General features: G+C 41.6%; 1 protein-coding gene across 3 annotated transcripts in view; it reads left to right on the plus strand.

The window, feature by feature from the left end:
* Window positions 1–24,460, plus strand: part of LOC116972084 (protein transport protein Sec24B-like) — a 130,234-nt gene that overhangs the window by 65,606 nt on the left and 40,168 nt on the right. For all 3 annotated transcript variants that reach the window (XM_033019410.1, XM_033019429.1, XM_033019419.1), the window contains 8 exons: window positions 4,503–4,629; window positions 6,285–6,394; window positions 6,926–7,038; window positions 7,702–7,820; window positions 10,443–10,498; window positions 18,136–18,342; window positions 21,248–21,371; window positions 24,198–24,356. In XM_033019410.1, the coding sequence (XP_032875301.1) occupies window positions 4,503–4,629; window positions 6,285–6,394; window positions 6,926–7,038; window positions 7,702–7,820; window positions 10,443–10,498; window positions 18,136–18,342; window positions 21,248–21,371; window positions 24,198–24,356 (1,015 nt within the window). The remainder of the gene's footprint in view (window positions 1–4,502; window positions 4,630–6,284; window positions 6,395–6,925; window positions 7,039–7,701; window positions 7,821–10,442; window positions 10,499–18,135; window positions 18,343–21,247; window positions 21,372–24,197; window positions 24,357–24,460) is intronic.

The following is a 24,460-nucleotide window of genomic DNA, read 5'->3' on the forward strand; positions in this document are numbered from 1 at the left end:
AAGCAGTTGATTTTGGTAAGCTTAAGGTTTGGCTGATGTCTCTAACAGTTTTATTCTTGTTTCTCAGTCTCATAATGGCTACTTTGACTTTCTTTGGCACAACTTTGGTCCTCATGTTGATAAACAGCAATAACAGTTTCCAAAGGTGATGGAAAGGCTGGAGGAAAGACTAGGTGCTGAGTGTTCTCTTATACCTGCATTAAGGAGGCATTTAAACCCATCTGAGCAATTACAAACACCTGTGAAGCCATGTGTCCCAAACATTATGGTGCCTTGAAACTATGTATAAACACAGTTGTAATTTCAACATGGTGAAACCAAAATGTATAAAAATGACCTTTAATAATATCTGACAATGTGCACTTTAACCACATGTGAGTGTTTCTATTACAAATCTCAAATTGTATTGTATTGTATTGTATTGTATTCAAATTTATTGTCATTGTCTCAATTAGAGACAACGAAATGAATTTCCCTTTACAGTCAGTATCATAAAAATAAATAAATAATAAATAATAAAACATATTAAAAATAAAATAGAATTTAAAAAAAAAAGCAAAGCACAAACACAGAAAGTCCACGACACAACATAACACAATGGCACCAAGGTGAGGAAGGCACCATAGTCCAGCCAGCCTCCCCTCCGATCTTCCCAGATGTTCACCCGTGGTCGGGGCCTTCCGAGCACCCGCAGTCGCCACCCCGGGCGGCCCGATGCTCAGGCCCTCTCGCCGGGCTGATGGAACGCCGACGCCGAACCCCGACGGTGAAAATCCTCCTCAGCGGCCGAGCCGGGCAGAGTCGCAGGACCCCACGATGTTTGTCAGCGCCGCCCGCGTTGGGAGCTCCGCGAACCACAGCTCCAGGATGTCGGTGCCGCAGGCCCAGCACTCCGGGCTCCAGACGGCGATCCCCAGTAAGGCATCGCCAGCCCCGCGATGTATCAGCGCTGTCCCGCCGCTGCTGGAGCTCTGGTCGGTCCAGGCAGGAAAGGCCGCGCCAATCCAGTAGGTAGGCCGCTGGGGGGGGCGAGGACGCGACTCGAATAATAGTCGCGTCCTCTCCAGGAAGTGACTGAAGGACGGTATCCCCCTTAACGTACCCTCTTCCCCCACATTAAAACATTAAAAAAAACATAAAAAACACACTTCAACATAACAAAAAAACCGAAAAAACAAAAAGATACCGGGCTGAAGGTGGAGGCAGCTGGCACCAGCGCCACAGGAAGTACAATAACTTGTGGAGTACAGAGGCAAATAAATAAACGATGGGTCTTTGTCAAAAACATTATGGAGGGCACTGTGATTGAATGATGGTTCCTGATCATGCTGAGCTGAGCGGGCCTGATGCAATTATCCCTCAACTTTATAATACAGAAGTTGGACAACTCCAATTATTTAATCATATCACCTTTTTGGATGAGAAAGAAAGCAAAACTAGTTGAGAAGCTGCAGATGGAAAATCTGAACGAAAAGTAAGCTTCTGGAAATAGTCAGCAGACTAGGCAGCAGAACCGCAGAACGAACGACAGATTTAGCATTTCGGGCTGATGATTTTGGACCTGTTTATCCTGTAGGAGCCACTGAAAGGGTTTATTCAGTCTCTCTTGAAAGTGTATACAAATTTTAAAGTGGCAACTGCAGAATTCTTAGAGATGTTGCAGGTGAGTTTATCTCATCAGTTGGTCTTGCTAAGCCAATTTTAGAAGCTTTACACCAAATTTAAAAGAAAGATATGAGGTAATCTCAACATTCTGATTGGACAAAGGATAAATGGATGAACTGTCAGGTCACTGGGCCGAAGGACTTATTACAGTTGTTGCTTGTCCTGAATATTTTCAGCATGTCCTCTTCTAAATTGGTTTAATTCGTATTAAATATTTTATTTAATTTGTTAATTGGGTTTTATTTACATTGATAAGTGTCAATTAACTTTTCGCTGATTTAATTGCATTTTAGCTGCTTTAATCTCCAGTGACATTTGGAGGCAGTGGGAAAGGGTTTGTGACGACATGTACTTTCTGTCAAGATTTCATAGAGTCATAAAATTGAACAGCATGATAACAGGGCCTTTGGCCAAACTCGTCATACCAGCCTGGTTTTATAACTGAGCTTGTAATATTTGCGTGCGTTTGAACCAAAGATCCTATAGCAGAGCAAGATTGAGCACGCTTGCAGTACACAACGGAGCAGAATGTGGGCCAATTTTTCATCCATTTCAGTAACCCGATCCGACTCGCAGTGTAATCAAGGTTGCGGGGGAACAGTTTGTGTTAATAAATTATAATTCTGAAAATGAGGAGAAGATTTTTACCAAGTAACTTTTATTTTTACGAGGATGTTTCCGTAACCGGCTTCCGTCACCGCACTAGTATCTTTGCTCCGCAATGGGATCTTTGGTGCGGAGACGGAAGCCGGTTACAGAAATGGGGCCGAAAATTACCCATGAATCTGCCCATGACCGTACTACGTCTTTTTCGTCGAGTGGGCTATCTTGCTTGCTATAAAAGGTATTGTATTGTATTGTATTGTATTATTGTATCTTTGGTTTGTACCATGTCGCCTTTAAAACATTCCCATCCATGTACCTATCTAAACATTTTTGAAACATAACCATTGTACCTGCCTCAAGCAGCTTGTTCCATGTATACACATCCTTCTGTGTGAAGAAATTTTGTAAAATATTCCCGCCATCTTACCTTAAACCTATGGCCTCTATGTTTTGGGGGGGGGGGGGAGAAACTGATCATTCACCTTATCTATGCCGCTCATCACTTTGTTTACCTCTACAAAGTTACTGCTCAGTCTCCTATTCTCCAGGGAAACAAGCCCCAGTCTATCCAGACTTTCCTTGTAACTCAAGCCAGCAAATCCTGGTAACATCCTAGTCCAGTTCCAGCTTAATGACATCCCTCCTGCAGTAGGGCGGTCCGAACTGCACACAACACTCCAAAGATAGACACAAAGTGCTGGAGTATTACATCAGGTCAGGCTGCATCTTTGAAGAACATGATTAGGTGGCGTTTCGGGTCAGGAACCTTCTCCCAACCTGAAAACATCACTTACCCATGTTCTCCAGAGAAGCTGCCTTAACTCCTTGAGTTACTTCAACACTTTTTTATAAACCAACATCTGCAGTTCTATGTTTCTACAAATACCAGTAGATCCTGGCCCTCAGAATCTCCTCCCAACCATTCGCCCACCACAAACATCAGGCGCACTGGCCTGTAGTACACTGGCTGGTCCTTGTCGCCATTCTTGAATAAAGGTGCAGTATTAACCACCTTCCAGTCTTCTGGTATCAACCCGTGACTAAAGATGAAGCAAATATCTCTGCCATGGCTCTAACAATTTCTTCCTTAGCTTTGCACAATGAGAATTGTGAGAATACATTTGGTCAGGCCCAGGGATTTATCCACCTTAATATTGTTTACAACTGCTAGCACCACCTATTATATGATTCAGGTATGGTCCAACACGTCATTACTCATTTCCCTTGATTCCTTTGATTTTATGTCCTTCTCCTCAATAAATACATATAAGAAGTATTCATTTAACACCACGCTGATCTCTGGCTTGACACAGACACACATGTTGATCTTTAACGGGGCCTACTCTTTCCCTTGTTACCCTTTTGCTCTTAATATGTTGGTCTGTTAGGATTTTCCTTTACATTGTCTGACAGAGCTAACCTGATTTCTGCTCAATTTTTTATATTCGTCAAGGAATTCACTTGATTCCAATGCCTACACCTGACATATGCATTCATTATCCCCCATCACTCATGAGTCCCTCAACCAGCTGATCTCACCTTTAAAAGCCTCCCACATATCAGACATCCCTTTATCTGAAACCAGCATCTCCCAGTAAACTATTGCAAGTTCTAGTCTAATATTTTGACAATTGGTCTTACCTTAATTTAACACTTCAACTTGTGGATCAAAGTTGACTTTTTCCTTGACTAGTTTAAAATCAATAGTCTTAAATAGTCACAAGGTGCTCCCTCATTTCCACTTCAGTCACCTGCCCTGCCCTGTTCACTAATGGGAGGTTCAGTGATGCACCCACTGTCGTGGGACCCTCCTGTACATATTGTTTAAGAAAACATTCCTGGGCATACTTTAGAAATCCCACCCCATCCAAATCCTTTGCATTTCGGGAATTTCAGTCAAAATGATAGATGTTGAAATCACCAATAAACAGTTCTGGATTGTGACCTCAGAATCTAGTACTTGAGGTTTAGCCTCTTCTCTGCTTTGACTTTGAGGTAATGACATGTCCTAGGATATGGGGAGGTATGCTGCTGGAAATAGTTGTAGCAACCTGCAGCAGGAGCGTATCATGAGAGCCGGGTTGGAGAAAGGATGACTATAGCCCAATGGACCTTTCCAGGATGTGTTTAATTGCTTTGTATAGATCCCATTTTAGATATTAATTGAACTTGCATTTATTGAGAAAGTTAGAATTTTGGCTTAATAATAACAGTTTTTGTTGATGATTCAGTATTTGCCCGTGATTACGTCCAGCACCATCGTCAGATGTCGAACCTGCAGAACATACATTAACCCATTTGTATCCTTCCTTGATCAAAGGAGGTGGAAATGCAATCTGTGTTATCGAGTTAATGATGGTAAGTTAAGAAATATCACTCAACTTTGGTGTTATTTTAATACCTGCAAATTCAGAGAATCAGAAAGTCAACGTTCAGTTTTCCAGTTGACATTTTCAAGACTCATGAAGGACTAGAGAGATTATTGAGGACATAGCAGTTCTTCCTTTCTATGAGCATCACAAGCCACAGAAATGACAAGACCATCTCAGTGACTGACTAGTATTCAGTTTTTGAAGTGATGACTGTAGTTCAAATTCTTGACAGCATTGCAGGTGAATTTATCTCAACAGCTGAGATAGGGTGGCACGGTGGCGCAGCGGTAGTTGCTGCCTCGCAGCGCCAGAGACCCAGATTCGATCCTGACCATGGATGCTGTCTGTACGGAGTTTGCACGTTCTCCCCGTGACCTGCGTGGGTTTTCTCTGAGATCTTCGGTTTCCTCCCACACTCCAAAGACGGACAGGTTTGGAGGTTAATTGGCTTGGTATAAGAAAATGTACATTGTCCCCGTGTGTGTAGGATAGTGTTAGTGTGCGGGGATCACTGATCGGTGCGGACTCGATGGGCCGAAGGACCAGTTTCCGTGCTGTATCATTAAACTAAACAGAAATTTGACGATATTTGACGACATCAAATATTGGTTGGTTATTTTTGGATTTCCTTTACTTGCATTCGTTATCTTTAAAAAAATATTTGCAATTTTACTGTTCAAAGAAAGCTCCGGGAGTGTGAAATATTATGATTTTATTCCTGATTCTCAAGTTTGCTGTCGTATTACAGGTAGTTTCCTTGCCTGACTGAATTACCTGCTGCTTTGGCAGGAATCTTATGACATCTATCATTAGGGAGAACAATGTGCATCAAGGAAGAAATAGAGGGACAAGAGAGTGATGGTTAATTATCCAGAAAAAAATTAAAGATATTTATTATGATACATAAAATAGTGAACGATATTTCAGTATGTGGGGAAAGTAAGATTTGCAGATGGCTACTTTGTGAAAGTGCTAAAATTCACAAATGTTTATAAAAACGATGCTTGCAACAATTGAATGAGGACAAAAGAGTTTTTGAACAGATGAATCATTCGATCATTCATCTTTTCTATTGTCCTGATTCCATTGTTGCAAACATCCATGTTGTAAACGTTTTCTTGTTGTGAATTGTAGCATTTTCATGAAGTAGCCACCCTCAAATGATCAGCATACTGAAGAAGGGTCTCGACCCGAAACGTCACCTATTCCTTCGCTCCATAGATGCTGCCTCACCCGCTGAGTTTCTCCCGCATTTTTGTCTACCTAGCATTTTCAAGAAGCAGCTACCCTCACCCGCTGAGTTTCTCCAGCATCTTTTGTCTACCCTCAAATGCTGCTGGATACCCTCAGATAATGTGACAATATGAAGAGGATGAGCCATGCTGCAAAATGCAGTTTTCTCACTTTTCACCCTAATCTTTAAGGGTAGTTTGTTTGTGTTGACGAATTTGTTCAGCTCACAGGGCCTTGAGTTTATTTGCAACGTTGTGCATAATTTTGGCATCATTCCTAAACTTCAATTCCCCCTCTTCGACCTTTTAACCAGTTTGCCAGGAGATTATTAACATTTGGTGAAACAACTTGCATGATTTGGAATATTAGTGTTTGTTTGCAAATGAAATCTTTCACGTTATCTTGCAGTACCAGAAGAATTTATGTATAATCCTTTGACACGCTCATACGGTGAACCACATAAACGACCGGAAGTTCAAGCTGCAACTGTGGAATTTATTGCTTCATCGGATTATATGGTAAAATGTTGTTTTCAGAAATCAAACAAATAATTATTGACATGCTTGTATATTAGTAAACATTCATTGTATAGAGCAGAGCATTGCGATCTATTTGAATGAGTTTGAAATTGACTTGTATGATCGAAATTATATAACGTGTAAAAGCCCTGTCCCACTGTACGAGTTCATTCAAGAGTTCTCCCGAGTTTGCCCTGATTCGAACTCAGAGATTTACGGTAATGGCCGCTCGTGGGTACTCGGGGCTCTCGTGGACATTTTTCAACATGTTGAAAAATCTTCACGAGTCTTCCCGAGTTTACCGCCTTTCCCGAATACCTGCCGTTAGCGTTATGAGCCACAAAGAGACATTCCCGAGCTCCGACGTACCCACTACGTTCATTCTACATGCTTACCACGAGCTTGATTCTTTTTTTAAACTCTGGAGAGCTCTTGAATGAACTCGTACAGTGGGACAGGGCTTTAACTATGTATTCTGAAGTTCTAATTGTTTTAAGCATGTCTTTGAAAGTCAAAATATTTCCTTTGCAGTTGCGACCTCCTCAACCTGCTGTCTATCTCTTTGTTTTTGATGTTTCCCATAACGCTGTGGAATCAGGATACCTGAACATTTGCTGTCAGTCTTTGTTAGAGAACCTTGACAAGTAAGAATCCTTCTTTTTCTTTAAAATAATGTAGCCTGTGCTGGAAGCCAATGGACAATGGAGGACCCGGCATGAGGGGACTGTCGTGTGGGAGGGAGGGGGGAGGAGGGGAAGAACAAAGGGGGATCTGGCGCGAGGGGGGGAATTTGTAACCTTATAAGCGCCCTTTATGGGCGACTATTTGCATACCTTGGGTATGGAATTGCACTGTGACTTGTCACATGTGACAATAAAGTATTGAATTCAATTCAATGGTGTAAAGGGTTTGAGCATTATGTTTTGCAGGGAATTTGAAATAGTTATGAAATCTGCAATGATGTGATGTGGAAATGGCTTTTATACATTTGTAATTTGAGATACTTTCACTAAACCTTTAAAAAGGTCCAATTGACATTCAAAACCTGACATTTCAGTGAAAGTATAGTCGGTCTTAAATTGCATTTTAAAATTTTATTTCAATGAATAATGTTCCAGCATTCAGTTAGTTGTTTGTGACGAAACAATAACAGATTTGAGTACAAGCCCAAGAAGAGATTGATGCCATTATGCCATATTTTCATTTTAGCGATTTGTGATTTACTGACATTGTAGAAATTTGCATTGCTCTTTTAAGCTAATTGCTCAGGTTATATGTGTGAAAAAATAATTATGAATATATCTTAGGTTACCTGGGGACTCAAGGACCAAAATAGGATTTATTACCTTTGACAGCACAGTTCATTTCCTCAACTTACAGGAAGGATTGTCACAGCCTCAAATGTTGATTGTGTCCGAGATTGAAGGTACAATATGAAAATAAGTCTTATCTTTGTAAGTTTTCAGTTTTAATTTTGCGATGTGGCAATATGCTGTCCATAACAATGGGATAATAAGTTTGTTTAAATCCACTATTTATTGAACCAATTATAGTATTTTAATCTGAAGCACCATTTTCCAGACGAATAAAAGCTTCCATGCAATTTTGTAGAATGATGACTCGGCTAGTGAGGAAAAATTAACATGGAAAATGTCTGTTTACATTAAGTAATCTGTTCTTTGTTATGAGTGTCATGTGGGTTTCCTAGGCTGGGGATTATTACCAGCACGATAAATTGGTTAAAGTAATTGTCTGAGTTTAGCACAGATGCTCCCCGATGCTTCAACTTACGATATCCCGACTTTACGATGGTGCAAACGCTCGGCAACAGCTGCGTGCCACACGCCACTTCCGGTCCCGTGATCAAATTCTATTAATTGCGTTTTCATCTTACGATATTTCCGATTTACGATGGGGTTATCGGAACGTAACCCAATCGTAGGTCGAGGAGCAGCTGTATATGTCTTTGTGAATTATATTTCTGACCACCGACAGACATCATGAGAAGTTGCAGAATGTCTCCTTGGTTAATAAAGGAAAGGAGAGTTTATGGGAAAGGGAAATCAAGATGCAGAAGAGACAATGATTTTTAACTCTTTTGTGAGTTAATGATCTGGTTATTTTGAAAAGAAAGGATCTAGGATTCTTTAGAAAGATTGTATCAGAGAATAAAATTTCAATTAGCCTGTTAATTCACCAGGACATTTCTATGCTGTCAGGCCTATACAATCCCAGCATATATCCTTCTGACCAGCACCATCCCCACCCTAATCACCTATTCCTCACCAATTTCAATCTTGCCATCCGCTCTAAATTCCTTGAAATTGTTTTTGCTGCCTCCCAAAACTCTATCCATCCTTCCCGCAAGTTATTTAAAATCTCTCCCATTAGTTTTCTGCTCAAAACACCAACACTCTTAAATCCTGAGTAAATAGGACCCAACCAGTATTGCAGATTTCAATAGCTGTGATGTGACTTTTTCACCTTATCCATCGTCAGAATTATTATTGCACCACTGAAAGAAGTCTGATTGCTCCTTCAGACTTGTCTCCTGGTGCTTCAGGACAATGACCTTCACACCCTCAACATTGATTGTATCAGCCTCTCCGTGGCAATGTTTTTCTGATAAACTCAGAATCTTATTTGGAGTTGAGCTGAAATGTCATTTTCTCAGCATTACAGAGACTGCATAGTTCCACTGTTATGACATTGTCTATTATCTCACTGCCACCTTCTGAAACCATCTCTTTCATAGAATTTTGTGAAATGCTGATCAAACGGCCCAATCGAAGCTTGTCTCATTTGGCTGCATTTGGCCCATATTGGCTCAGCTTCCCTGTCCATATACCTGTTGAAATTTCCTTTGAATGTTGTTATTGTACCTGCTACAATTAATTCCTCTGACAGCTTGTTCCATACGCCGTTTGTGTAAAAAGCTGCCCCTCGGGTTCCTATTATATCTTTCCCAGCTCACCTTAAACCTAGTTATTGAATCCTCTGCCCTGAGAAAAAGACTGTATTCACCCTGTGCATTTTACACCACTATAATATCAACCGCCGGTCTCCTGCACTCCAATAATAAAGTCCTAACCAACCCCATCTGTCGCTATAGCTCAGGTCTTCAAGTCCTGGCAGCATGCTGGTAAATATACTCTGCACCATTTCCAGCTTAATGGCGTCTTTCTTATAGTAGGATGACCAAAACTGAATATAATTAACAATGCATTGAACATTATGCCCTTATTTTTATACTCAATTTCCTCACCGATGAAGGCTTTCTTCATCACCCTATCTACCTGCAACGCCACTTTGAGGGAACTATGTATCTGTACTCCTATATCCCTCTGCCCCACAGCACTCCTCAGGGCCTTACTGTTTACTGTGAAGATCCTGCCTTGATTTGACATCCCAAAATGCAACACGTTGCACTATCTGAATGTAACTCCACGAGCCATTCCTTAGACCACTTGTCCAACTGATCAACATCCTGCTGTTATTCTTGATGACTACCTGAACTGCCAACATCACCACCTATTTTAGTGTCATTTGTAAACTTACATTCTCATACAAATCATTAACGTATATGACAAACACCAACGGGTCGACACAAATCACTGCGGCACGCCAACAGTTTACAGACCTCCAGTCCGAAAAAACAAATCGTCCACCACCACCCTCTGCTTCCTACCATGAAGCCATTTCTCTACGCAATTAGCTAGCTCTTCCTGGATCCCATGTGATCTAACCGTCTAGAGCAGGCTACCATGAGGAAACTTATCAATGACCCTGCTGAAGTCCACATAGACTAGGTCTCTGGCCCTGCTGCACTCATTATATTTCTTATTATTTCTTCAAAACATTGGTCAATTGTTTTCTTTGCTATCAGGGTGCATTTAAATCTTTAACATGTTGATAACTGTGAAATCCAGATGACTATCTTTGGCATGATGAAACATGTCTACATTATTTCTGTTTTCTTGAAGATATGATCTGGTTATTTATTGCAAGTTTGAGTGTTGCTCTTTTCATTTCTCTATTTCTCGCACAGATATCTTCATACCTACTCCTGACAGCTTGTTGGTAAATCTTCACGAGAGCAATGAGGTAGGTAATGTGGCAAGAACTATTAGATTAAAGCTCAACATCCTTCCATTTTAAACATGGTCAAATTCCAGAACCTGGCATTACAGTCTTTTTTTTAAACATTGTTTAACCACATAAGGTGCACGTAAAAGCAATCTATATCTGAAACAAAAAACTGCAGTTGATCAAAATCAGGTAAAAACAGAATCCTAGAGGCATTATCAAAGTTCCAAGGAAGAGCTCTTGACCTGAAAATTTGAATCCTTTTCTCCCCATGGATGCTGTTTGACTTTGCCTAGTTCTTCTAGCATTTTCTATTTAAAAAAATATATTTGTAGTTTGCTGTGCTCTGGGATTTTATGAATATCACACTAATTGTTCATAAATTTGGTTTATGAAGCAAAAGGCAATTTTTCTGGCTTAGTACGGGTGTCAGGGTTTATGGGGAGAAGGCAGGAAAATGCGGTTAGGAGAGAGAGATAGATCTGCCATGATTGAATAGGCGGAGAAGACATGATGGGCCGAATGGCCTAATTCTGCTCCCCGTCACTTAGGACCTTATTTTAAGTAGTGTGCTGATCAACCAGGCCGTTACAATTAGCATCTTTGGTTATTCGATGAGACAATCCATCACTATCAGGCATCCAGCTCAAGTTTAGTTGTACCGAGGTACAGTGAAAAGCTTTTTTATTGCATGCTTATCCAGTCAGCGGAAAGACAATACGTGATTACAATCCAGCTGATTACAAAACAGATTACAATCCACTGACTTTGCTCCAGTCACCTGGCCCTTAACTCCAAGAAGACCAAGGAGCTCATTGTAGACTTCAGGAAGTCTATGGGCGGCACGCACACCCCCATCCACATTAACGGGACGGAGGTGGAACGTGTTTCCAGCTTCAGGTTCCTGGGGGTCAACATCTCCGATTACCTCTCTTGGACCCACAATACCTCAACTCTGGTCAAGAAGGCTCACCAGCGTCTCTTCTTCCTGAGGAGACTAAAGAAGGTCCATCTGTCTCCCCAGATTCTGGTGAACTTCTACCGCTGCACCATCGAGAGCATCCTTACCAACTGTATCACAGTATGGTATGGCAACTGCTCTGTCTCCGACCAGAAAGCACTGCAGAGGGTGGTGAAAATTGCCCAACGCATCACCAGTTCCTCACTCCCCTCCAATGAGTCTGTCCAAAGCAAGCGTTGTCTGCGAAGGACTGCTCTCACCCCAACCATAGACTGTTTACCCTCCTACCATCCGGGAGGCGCTACAGGTCTCTCCGTTGCCAGACCAGCAGGTCCAGGAACAGCTTCTTCCCTGCGGCTGTTAGACTACTCAACACTGAACCTCGGTGATTGCCAATCACCCCCCCCCGGACACTCCTCCCACCAGGAAAAAAAAAACTGACTATATGCACGTAAATAGATTTATTTATTGCTCATATTTGTGTCGCTCTTCTAGGGAGATGCTAACTGCATTTCGTTGTCTCTGTACTGTACACTGCACAATGACAATAAAGTTGAATCTGATCTGAATCTGATCAGTCTCATTCTCCAGACGTCATCCTGACATCTATACATACTGTAGAAATCGTTATTAGTACATTAGCGAGGTCAATGAAGCACAGTTGCACAATACCCACCTGAATATATTTCAGTGAGGCTACTTTTTCCCCCCGACTTATTCTATCCTTTCCTTCTCACCCTTCCTCCTCCTGGACAGCGGATTACATGAGCTCCCACTATCCTTGACTTCAACCCCACCAGAATTCATATTTCCTCAGCTTCCAGTTGCATGCCACATTAATTCACCACCCTGCTTCACCTTTCTTGCTGTGACTTCCTGCACTGGGGTCTAATGCACGCTTGGGGAATGTCACCTCATCTTCCATTTGAGAACAGTGCAGCCTTCTGGACTAAATATCAGTTCTCTATTTTTAGATCATTCTTTCTGTCTGTCTCTCTGTGTGCATCAGAAACTGTGCACCTCTTCTGCCTGTCATTATTTAGACTTAGTTTTTCATTTTCTTTTGTATAGACTAAGCCAGCTGAGCATGTTCCACTGACTTCTCACCAGCAGCAGGAAAGAAGCATAATATGATTATATCCGCAATTCCCATTGCTATGTCAATTCAGTTGGTCTCACCCTGTTAGACACATATAAAATAACCTTTAAAACAACATTTATAAGATATTTGGCCAGGAATGTTGGTTAGTAAGGTTTAGTGGGATATTGGCTAAATGCCGGTAGGTGGGACGATTGCAGATGGGGCATCTTGATCAGCATGGGCAAGTTCGGCAGAAGGGCCTGTTTCTGACTCTAAATATTCCCTTTTTCCATTTTGTCTCTTCCCCTTTTCCAATTTGTCTCTTCCCCTCTTTCTCAGCTGCTGTAAACTAACTAGTTTGATCTCTTGTGGCAGCGGGTCTGGGTTCTTTCTGTCCTGGTCCTCCTCCATTGTCAGAATGAGGCCCAGTGCAAATTGGAGGAACAGCATCTCATATTTTGCTTGGGTAGTTTACACCCCAGCGGTATGAAAGTTGACCTCTAACTTCAGATAGTCCTTGCTTTCCCTCTCTCCTTCCCCTACCCAGTTCTCCTACTAGTCCTCCTGTCTCCGCCTACTTTCTATCTTTGTCCCGCCCACTCCCGCGACATCAGTCTGAAGAAGGGTCTCGACCCGAAACATCACCCATTCCTTCTCTCCAGAGAGCTGCCTCACCCGCTGAGTTACTCCAGCATGTTGTGTCTACCTTAGTTTGATCTCTTTGCTGGTTCTGCGAAAGAGTCCTGCTCCAGAAACCTTTGAGTTGTTTCTCTTTCCACGTTTGCTGCCTGACCTGCTGGATGGTTTCCTACAATTTCCGGTTTTGAGTATGAATTCTTCTAGACGTAAATGCAGACATTCTGCAATGAGACATATTGTTGTACTAATTTATAAAAATGGCATCCACCTACATGATCCGGCCGTCAAGGGAAGTTTCTTTGGTAACCGTAGGGAGTTGACAAGAGACTATTTACAGATTTGGTTTGTTTCTCCTGGGAAACTTCAAAAGCACATTTATGCGAACATCATTCACAACTATCGCTACATTCCAGGATTCCTGCCAAAGAAATACTGTTGATTATAGTTTAAACAATGGACATACTTTTAAAGTAGTGCACAAACCTTACAAAGTAATTTAAAAATACTCCTAGAGACTAAATTACCCTGTTTAATTTTTGTTAAAACTGAAAGGAGATGGGTGAAATTTGGATTTGAAATGTTTATCCTTCTTAAATTTCCATAAGACCAGCACCCACTTGTTTTGGGGGACTAAAAACAAAATCATCAGTTTTGTGGAGATGTTGATATAAACTATTACTATGCAAATTGTATCATAGCACTCTTTATAGTAGGGAGCGTATTGATCTTAACTACTTTCTTGGAATTTTTGACGGCCAGGAGGTTCATGACTGAAGTCATCACACTGGAAAACTAAGACCAAGGGCTGGATAAATGAAGAGTATAACTCACAAGCAAATCAAACATAAATGTTTTCTAAATGGGGTGAGAATCCGGAAATCGGAGGTGCAAAGGGACTTGGGAGTGCTGGTGCAGGATTCCCAAAAAGTTAATCTGCAAGTCAATTCGGTAGTAAAGGAAGCAAACGCAATGCGAGCATTTATTTCAAGAGAGCTTGTGTACAAAAACAGGGATGTGATGCTGAGGCTCTATAATGCGCTGGTAAGTCCGCATTTGGAGTATTGTGAGCAATTTTGGGCACTATAGCTGAAGAAGGATATGCTGTCTCTGGAGAGGGTCCAGAGGAGGTTTACAAGAATGATCCCAGGAATGAGTAGGTTAACCCAAGATGAGTGTTTGTCGGCACTGGGCCTGTACTCGCTGGAGTTTAGAAGAATGAGGGGGGAATCTCATTGAACCATACAGAATAGTGAAAGGCTTGGATAGAGTGGATGTGGAGAGGATCTTTCCACTAGTGGGAAAGTCTAGGACTGGAGGTTTTAGCCTCAGAATTAAAGGATGTTCTTTTAGGAAGGAGATGAGGAGAAATTTCATTAGTCAGAGGGTGGTGAATCTGTGGAACTATTTGCCACAGAAGGCTGTGGAGGCCAAGTCAGTGGATATTTTTGAGGCAGAAATAGATAGATTCTTGATTAGTACGGGTGTCAGGGGTTATGGGGAGAAGGCAGGAGAATGGGGTTACGAGGGAGAGTTAGATCAGCCGTGATTGAATGGCGGAGTAGACTTGACGGACCGAATGGCCTTATTCTACTCCTATTCCTTATGACCTTATATTAGACACCTGGAGCTGCAGTCGCAGGTTTACAAAAGAAGTGGTGTGTTGTTGGGTAGTTACCTAAAATAGGAGAACTCAGTGTTCATATAGGATTGTTCATATCAGAGTGAGGCATATGACATGGTAACGGGCCCTTTGGCTAAACTTCTTCTGTGGAAGGAAAACAGAATTAAAGTTTAGGGTCGAAGACCCTTCATCAGAGGCTGACCTTTGCAGGTTCATTTTTACCTCAGGTATCACAGGTGAAGGAATAAAACATTTTATTTGTTCTGTGACTTTGCCTTTCACTCGCAGGCCTAGATATAGAACATAATAGATGTCACCTTCTCCTAGCTAACAATGATCCATTGCTACATTATCCTTGAACCTCACCTCTTTTGATGTCTCGTTTTCACACCTTGCCCGCCCTTATCTCTGTGTCTCCCTCTCCCCTGACTCTCAGTCTGAAAATGGGTCTCGACCCGAAACGTCACCCATTCCTTCTCTCCAGAGATGCTGCACGTCCCGCTGAGTTACTCCAGCATTTTGTGTCTATCTTCGATGTAAACCAGCATCTGCAGTTCCTTCCTACACATATAATATCAATTAGCTGAAATCAGCACTCTCGATTTGTACAGTTGAGTTAATCACTGAAAAACTAGCTGGCCTATCAAGGGAGTCCTTAAAAGCTTTTCTAACAATCTAAAGTTTATAGGAAAGAAATGTACGCATTACTGATAAACAAAATCTTGTTCACACAAATGCCCCTGGGGGTTTTCAGGTACATAAACACCTTTTTACATGTAAAATATGTATTAAAACAATCATTTTTATGTTCCGATCAGACATTTTCCGAGCTGACAAAACTCCTGTGGTAATTTATGTGAAAAGACTGAAAGGAGGAGCTTACAATTTAGGTTTTACAATTTTGGAAAACAAAATAATTCTAATAAAGAAACAAAAAACAAATATGAAAAAGATTCAGCCTTCATTTCCCTTGTGTGTAATTACTACTAGAGGCAGCTGCCTTATTCGTTCCATAAATATGTTACCTTATTTTTCATCTTGTTGTGTTCTAAGCATCATTTTGTGTATCCAATGCTTACTGCTTTTCTCTTCACATCTCTCACATAGCATAACAAGCAATGTGTGCCTGATACATTGACTATGTGAAATAATGTGACCACTTTTATTCCACTGGATGTTATATGACATGGAAACAGGTTCTTTGGCCCAACATGTTCGAAATGGCACAGTCTGCCCACATCCTCTGGCAGCTTGTTCCATACACCCATCACTCTTTTTGTGAAAAAGTTGCCCCTCAGATTACTATTAAATCTTTTCCCCTTCACCTTAAACCTATGTCCTCTGGTCCTCGATTCCCCTACTCTGAGCAAGAGACACTGCATCTACCCAATCTATTTCTCTCATAATTTTATACACTCATCGTCCTGCACTCCAAGGAATAGAGTCCCAGCCGACTCAGCCTCTCCCTATAGCTCACACCCTCTAGTCCTGGCAACATCCTCGTAAATCTTCTCTGAACCCTTTCAAGTTGCAGTAAACACAATTGCAGAATTATCCTGAGGCATTAATGATCTCGATTTTTCAATTGGTGATGAACTAACAGCATTTATCATTAATGGTAACTTGTAGCAGGCAGCCCACACTGGATGCCTTTATGGCAAAAATTTCACACATTGGGCATCTGATGTTGTGCTACGCCCTCTGCAGGCAACTTGCAGCATGTGTGAGTAGAGCAAGTAACAAGAATGTATTTTCAAGGAATTACATTTGGAACACTTGGTGCAATGTAAACAGGATGAACCAGGACGTCTAATTTAGAATCAAAAATCTGCAGTTTAGTTTAGTTTAGTTTAGAGATACAGCGCGAAAACAGGCCCTTCGGCCCACCGGGTCCATGCCGACCAGCGATCCGCACACATTAACACTATTCCAGCACTGAGTAGGGACAAATTTTACATTTACCAAGCCAATTATCCTACAAACCTGTATGTCTTTGGAGTGTGGGAGGGAACCGAAGATCTCGGAGAAAACCCACACAGATCACGGGGAGAACGTACAAACTCCGTTCAGACAGCACCCGTAGTCAGGATCGAACCCGGGTCTCCGGCGCTGCGTTCGCTGTAAGGCAGCAACTCTGCCTCTACGTCTGTACTCCTGGACATCTGAAATTTAAAAAATGTTGTAACAGATAAAAACAATTCGGCAGATCAGGCCACATTTGTGGAAAGAAAATTAACATTTCAGGTTTACATCCCTTCACCAGTGTGGAAGATGTATGCAATTCATTGTGAAGTCACATATGTAAAGCAAAACAAAATGAGGGGAAGAAAGCTGGGACCAAGTGACAAAAAATAATTTTAAACGTCTCCAGCAATTAAACTGAAGCAATGGGACTATTGGATCATTTCAACAGCAACTTAAATGGGTTGCCATTATTAAGTTACAAGGAATTCCTTACAAGGAGTTCAGTGAGCAAAGTCTCAGTGGAAAAGGAGGGCACACCAAATAGAAAATTTCAAATAGAAATTTAGATATTTAACTGCATGAGTGGATTTAGGAAGTTAGAGTTATGGAGGAAGTTATATGGAAACAGGCCCTTCGACCCAACTTGCCTACACCGGCCAACATGTTCCAGCTACACTTGTCCCAACTGCCAGCGTTTGGTCCATATCCCTCCAAACTTGTCTTATCCATATACCTGTTCAACTGTTTCTTAAAAGTTGGTATAGTCCCAGTCTCAACTACTTCCTCTGGCAGCTTGTTCCATACACCCACCACCCTTTGTGTGAAAAAGTTACCCCTCAGATTCCTATTAAATCTTTTCTCCTTCATCTTAAACCTATGTCCTCTGGTCCTCGATTCCCCTACTCTGGGCAATAGACTCTGTGCATCTACCCGATCTATTCCTCTCATGATTTTATACACCTCCATAAGATCACCCCTCATCCTCCTGCGCTCCAAGGAATAGACTCCCAACCTGCTCAACCTCTCCCTATAGCTCACACCCTCTAGTCCTGTCAACATCCTCGTAAATCTTCTCTGAACTCTTTCAAGCTTGACAATATCTTTATAACACGGTGCCCAGAACTGAGTTATGGTTTAGTTTCCCTCTTTAAAATGTCATAATTATTCTAAGAATTGAATTTTGGTCATTGCTTTTCAATGAAAATTAATTTTATACTCTGTTCTGCAAAGCATGAAAAGAAGTGGATGTCAGGCATTTTATTTGTGCATTCATATTTACTTTTATGTTACTGCAGGAAATAATTATTGTGGATCTTTGCAAAAGATTCATGCCAGTAACTCTGTTAGATTTGCAAAGTCTGAAAATTTTTGGGTTTTTTTTTTTGCAGCTTATTGAAGATTTACTAGAGGTGCTGCCCAAAATGTTTGCCGGCACAAGGGAGACTCATAGTGCGCTGGGGCCAGCTCTGCAGGCCGCATTGAAGCTCATGTCTGCAACAGGAGGGCGCATGTCTGTGTTCCAGACACAGCTCCCATCCATTGGTGTTGGTCAGCTTTTTTCAAGGGAAGATCCTAACCAGCGATCCACCATAAAGGTAATTAGACCCACACAAAAGAATCTTGCGTCAAATATAATCTATAGATGATTTTTATTTTTTATTATTGTACCTTTGATTAACTGACATCGAGAGGCCTGGACAACTCTAAGGAATAGATTTGTTGAGTAATATAGACAGCAAAAGGAAAGCTAATTTGTGGGGTGACAGAACATTCAGCAACTTAAAGTGCAACCATATAAATGGTGTGTAGGAAGGAACTGCAGATGCTGGTTTAAATGGAAGATGGACACAAAATGCTGGAGTAACTCAGCGGGACAGGCAGCATCTCTGGAGAGAAGGAATGGATGACGTTTCGGGTCTGAAGAAAGGTCTCAACCCGAAACGTCACCCGTTCCTGCTCTCCAGAGATGCTGCCTGTCCTGCTGAGTTACTACAGCATTTAGTATCAACCTTCCATATAAAGGGTGCCATGTTCCTCAAGCACATTATAACTGATAAAGTTAGGAGATTTAGGGGAGTGGTTTATAGGAACAGATTGGTTGCATTCTGAGGGGGTGGTGGAGGCAGATACCCTCATAATATTGGTTATATTTTAATGACAGCTGAAACCATGGCTTTAGGTGCCATTAGATGGCTTAGAAGACAATATGGCTTAAAAGGCTTGTCCCGCTGAGTTACTCCAGCATTTTGTGTCTATCTTCGATTTAAACCAGCATCTGCAGTTCTTTCCTACACATGGCTTAGAAGGCTATGGACCAAGTGCTGGAAAATGTGTTAAATATAGATACGCAATTATACTTGATAGCTGTCGTGAAGACGAGGGTTGAAGTATCTGTTTCCATGTTCTATGATTTTCAAGACAGGATGGATTATAAATTCCCTTGTCTTGTTGAGCTTGCTGCATGCTTTAGGGCCTGTCCCACTTGGGCGGCCTAATCCGTGAGTTTGCCCTCGACTCATACTCCCAGCGTGGTCGACACGAGGTCGTAGGAGGTCTTGGTAACTCTCCTTCATGCTCGAGATTGGGCTCCGCGTACTCGAGGCCTCAGCAAGGTCGTGGCGTTTTTTTCAATATGTTAAAAAATACAATAGTCGAAGGAGGTCGTCTTCACTCTCCACTATTCGGTGTCCAATTTTGCCGTAGTTAGTCGTAGTTAGTCGTAGCTAGTCGAACCTGGTCTTGAACATAGTCGAAGAAGGTCTTCTACATTGTCGAAGGAGGTCTTCAACATGTCATTTTTTCAAACTCTTCTAAACTCGCCAATTAGGTCGCCCAAGTGGGACTGCCCCCTTATTACTAAAAAGCCATTGAAGAGTTGCACATCTTTGCTAGGCTACTCTTTCAGATATTTGGTTTTGTTGAAACCCGCTTGCTCTTTCTGCACATGTCATAAACACCCCTGCATATATACTCTTCTCTCTCTCTTTGACTATTTGGGGGCCTATCCTATTTTCATTCTTCATTTAAACCATATGGCCTCATTGTTGGTCTTTCCCACATATCCTCCCCAATTGCATGAACAAGCCTCTCCACTGGCTGTCAACCCCGATTATTTTGCAATCCTTTCTTTATGGGTCTCAGCTGTCCCCAAGCTGTACCATTGATTGGTACAGCTTGGGGGCCACAGTTTAAGAATAAGGAGTAAGCCATTTAGAACAGAGGCGAGGAATCACTTTTTCTCAAGGAGAGTTGTGAGTGTGTGGAATTCTCTGCCTCAACCGGTTCTCCGGACACTTTCAAGAGAGAGCTAGATAGGGCTCTTAAAGATAGCGGAGTCAGGGGATATGGGGAGAAGGCAGGAATGGGGTACTGATTGGGGATGATCAGCCATGATTACATTGAATGGCGGTGCTGGCTTGAAGGACCAAATGACCTACTCCTGCACCTATTATCTATTGTCTATTGATTTTGCCAACATCGTATCTTTTAATTATGATACTGATAATAACAACTAGGATACAACCATTTTCCCGCTTTTTTTCCTGCACTTGACAGCCTGAGTGGTGAACACATGTCAGTCCATCACAGGATTCCCACTTCCATCCATCCAGTCCATCTTCATGGTGCTTGCATCAGAAACGCCAGAAGTATTGTCAAGCATGCCTGCCATCCTGGCCATTCCCTTTTCTCTCCTTTACCTTCTGGGAGAGGATACAGGAGCTCAAAAGCCCAGACATCCAAGTTTTGATACAGTTTCTTCCCCACTGCTATCAGACTCCTAAAACAATCATATCTTTCACACCTCCTTTCACTTGGCGATGCTGCCATGTACGCGGAACTGTTAACTCTACCTCATTTGGCTATTCCATGATTGTACCTGCATATTATTTTGCACTGCTTTGGATTGTACTACCCTCTCTGAATAATCCTGCTGTTTTGCTTTACTTAATATTGTATTTATCATTGCTGCATAGTTACTCCACGAACTTCATGCAAACAAGGAATTTCATTATATGCTCTGTATTTGGCAATAAACTCATCTTAATCTGAATTCCCAATTTGCTATAATCTCTCTGCAATATCGCCTCCGCCTTTCTACCTCTGCCATTGCCTGACTATGATTTCTGGCCGCCTTGAAAATGTTCTTCATAGGTGTCTAGGAGCCAACTACCATGGAAGCAACTAATTATGAAGTCGTGTCTGTGTGCACAGAAAGTCCCCTCTCCCGTCTTTAACTATTGAATCTCTTTTTACTGTTGTTTTCCTGTCTTTTCCAACCACGTTGTACAGCTGAGCCATTCTTGGACTATGCTCAGTCTGTATTCCCCTAAAGAATAATCACTGTTCTAGTATTGAAGATGAATCCCTGTCGGACTATGTGACCTAGTGAGGTCAATGTGACCTTGTGAGGCCACACAAGCAATGTTATTTTCAAATGGTAGTTGCTCATCTATAACAATGTCTGAAATATTTCTGGGATATTATTTGATTTCAATTCAGGGAGCGCAGCACCTTGGTCCGGCCATAGACTTTTATAAAAAGTTTGCCTTGGATTGCTCAGGCCAGCAGGTGGCAGTAGATCTGTTTTTGCTGAGTGGACAATATTCTGACATGGCTTCACTTGGTAAGAGCATTTTCATTACTGTTAAATTAGTTTTGTAATATACCTATGAAATGAATAAATAAATAAATAAATAATTAGATTTATTTTGAGCATGAAACAACCCCCAAAAGCTTTTATGTATTGGACCCAGTACTTTTTCAAAATTGGACCAAATGGTTTTGTTTAATGGGAATGTGCAGTCATTCAGCATGTACACGGGCACTTTGGACAAACTGATTGTAATAGGAATAGGGAGGTAGATCAGACGAATGTGTGGCTCAGGAGTTGGTGCAGTGGGCGGCGGTTCACATTTTTAGACAACTGGGATCTCTTCTGGGGCAGAGGTGACCTGTACAAGAGGAACGGGGTGCTTCTAAACTTAAGGGGAACCTATATCCTTGCAGAGAGGTTCACTCATGCTACTCAGGAGGGTTTAAACTAGAGAGGCAGGGGGTGAGAAGCATAGTAGTTGTTCAGAAATTGTATGGAGTGATGGGAAGGTAGTGGTTAAGACCAAGAAGTATCAAAGGAAGGACAGACAGGGCGAGGCGAAGGAAGCTGATTGGTCGAAGTGTGTTGATTTCAATGCAAGGAAATCTACAGACCATTTGAATGACCAAATGGGTTGTAAAATTGGTCAAGGAAGCACATGCAAGGTTTAAGAGGATGGAATCAGACAGGGCCTTTGAGGAAATGGAGGAAAGATCACAAGTGGATGATTAAACAAGCCAAAAGGGGCCACAAAATGTCTGGCGAATCGGACTAAAGAAATACCAAAGCTTTTTATACCTATATTAAAAGCAAGAGAGAAGAGGGTATCCAGGGAGAAGATAGGGACGCTCAAGGATAAAGAAGAATTTGTGCTTGGAGTCTGGGGATGTAGGCGAGGTACTAAAGAGTAAAAGACATGCCGAACAGTGAGATCAGCGTGGAGAATACTAATATGCAAGGGCAGATTGAGATTAAGAAGGAGGTGTTGGAGCTCTTGAAGAGTATTAAGGTGGATAAATCCCCAGGACCTGATGGGATTTATCCCAGGTTATTGAGAGAGGAGATGTCCTTTCTAGCCAGCAGCGAGGTCCCAGAGGACTGCAGAGTAGCGATTGTTATTCCTTTACTTAAAATGGGAAATAAAGAAAATGCAGGGAATTCACTTCAGTGGTAGAGAAGTTATTGGAGAGGGTTTTTCGGGATAGGATTTACTGCCACTTGGAAGAGAATGGGTTAATTAGGGACAGAATGCATGGCTTTATATACAGCTGGTCATGCCTTCCAAACTTGATTTGAATTTTTTGAAGAGGTGATGAATTCGATAAATAAGAAAAGGGCAGTGGATGTTGTGTACATGGATTTTAGTAAGGCAGTTGTAAACATCACGCATAATAGGCTGATACAAAAGATTAAGAGGGACTTGGTGGTCAAAATGTCCATAACTGTCTGAAGGTGGTAACACAAGTAGATGGATTGTTAAAGAGTTTCATAGGTTGTGGTATTGAGTATAAGAGTCAGGAAGTCATGAGGCAGCTTTATAGGACTTTGGTTAGGCCTCATTTGGAGTGTTGTGTGCAGTTCTGGTGGTCCCATTGCAGGAAGGATGTGGAGGTAATGGAAAGGATGCAGAGGATGTTAACCAGAAGGAAGCCGGGATCAAGTATTAGCTACAGGGAGAGGTTGGACCGACTTGTTCTTTCGGGAACATCGGAGGTTGCAGGGAGTCTGGATGGAAGAACGTAAAATTATCAGAGGTATAGTATAGACAGTCAAAACATTTTCCTCAGGAAAAATTAAATACAAGAGGGCTTAGCATTAAAGAGAGAGGGACAAAGTTTAAGGGAGTTGTGCCGGCAAACTTTTACACAGGAAGTGTTAAAGTAAAACCCGCTGCTGGGGTTGGTGGTTGAGACAGATACGTTGGTGAGATTTAGATTATAGACTATGTGACCTATTAGAGAAAGGAATTTTCCACAACAGGATATAGATCACCTGTGTCTACCTTCACTGGTATTCATAATATTAACCCCAAACTCATTCCACACCACTATCAACTGCATTTATAGAACATAAAACAGTACAGCACAGAGAAAGGCCCTTAATTATACATGGTTCCCAAAGAAAAGGCCAAACAGAAGTGTTCAGCCGCAAGGAAAATGTACAAATGAAAAATGTATCAATTATTTGGGATTAGACTTTAGAGATATGGTGCGGAAATAGGCCTTTCGGCCCACCGTGGCCTCTCTGACCAGTGATTACCCCATACACTAGCACTATCCTACATACTAGGGACAATTTACAGAAGCCAATTAACCTCCAAACCTGTTGTCTTTGGAGTGTGGGAGGAAACCGGAGCACCCAGAAAAAACCCACGCAGTCACAGGGAGAACGTACAAACTCCATACAGACTGCACCCGAAGAAAGGATCGAACCTGGGTCTCTGCCACTGTAAGGCAGCGGCTCTACCACTGCTCCACTGTGTTGCCCCTATTTTTTTTTTCATTTCCAGCTAAGCTTGTAACTGCTTTAATAAATTAATTGTGTCGTTTGAAAATATTACTGTACACTATTTCAAGAGTCAGGAGTGTTTCATTGTCATCTGTACCAAAACAGAACAGTGAAATTCTTACATGGAACAGCACAACAGATTTGTAAACACAAGACTCAATGGATAATATAATCAATAAATAAATGTGCATCGTATGACCATATCAGTTATAATCTGATGTAATTAAAAAGCAGAAATAATTATGCATTGACTTTTCACCACATCATTTTATTACAAGAGACTATGCATGCCACCAATGTGTGTTAATGAATTCTACACTTTTGTTCAACATGTTGTGGTTTCTACAGCTTGTATGTCAAAGTACTCTGCTGGATCAGTGTTCTACTACCCGTCATTCCATCATATTCACAATCCCGCACAGGCAGAGAAGTTTCAGAAAGACCTCCAACGTTACCTCATTAGAAAAATTGGCTTTGAAGCAGTCATGAGAATACGCTGCACAAAAGGTAATATATTTTATGTACATTTGCATTTATCAACAGGATAAACTGCTTATGCTTCTGATAAACTGCACAGAATTCTTTGCTAGTGCATTATCATAAACATGCAT

Source organism: Amblyraja radiata, chromosome 1 (assembly GCF_010909765.2).
Source record: "Amblyraja radiata isolate CabotCenter1 chromosome 1, sAmbRad1.1.pri, whole genome shotgun sequence".
NCBI lineage: Eukaryota > Metazoa > Chordata > Chondrichthyes > Rajiformes > Rajidae > Amblyraja > Amblyraja radiata.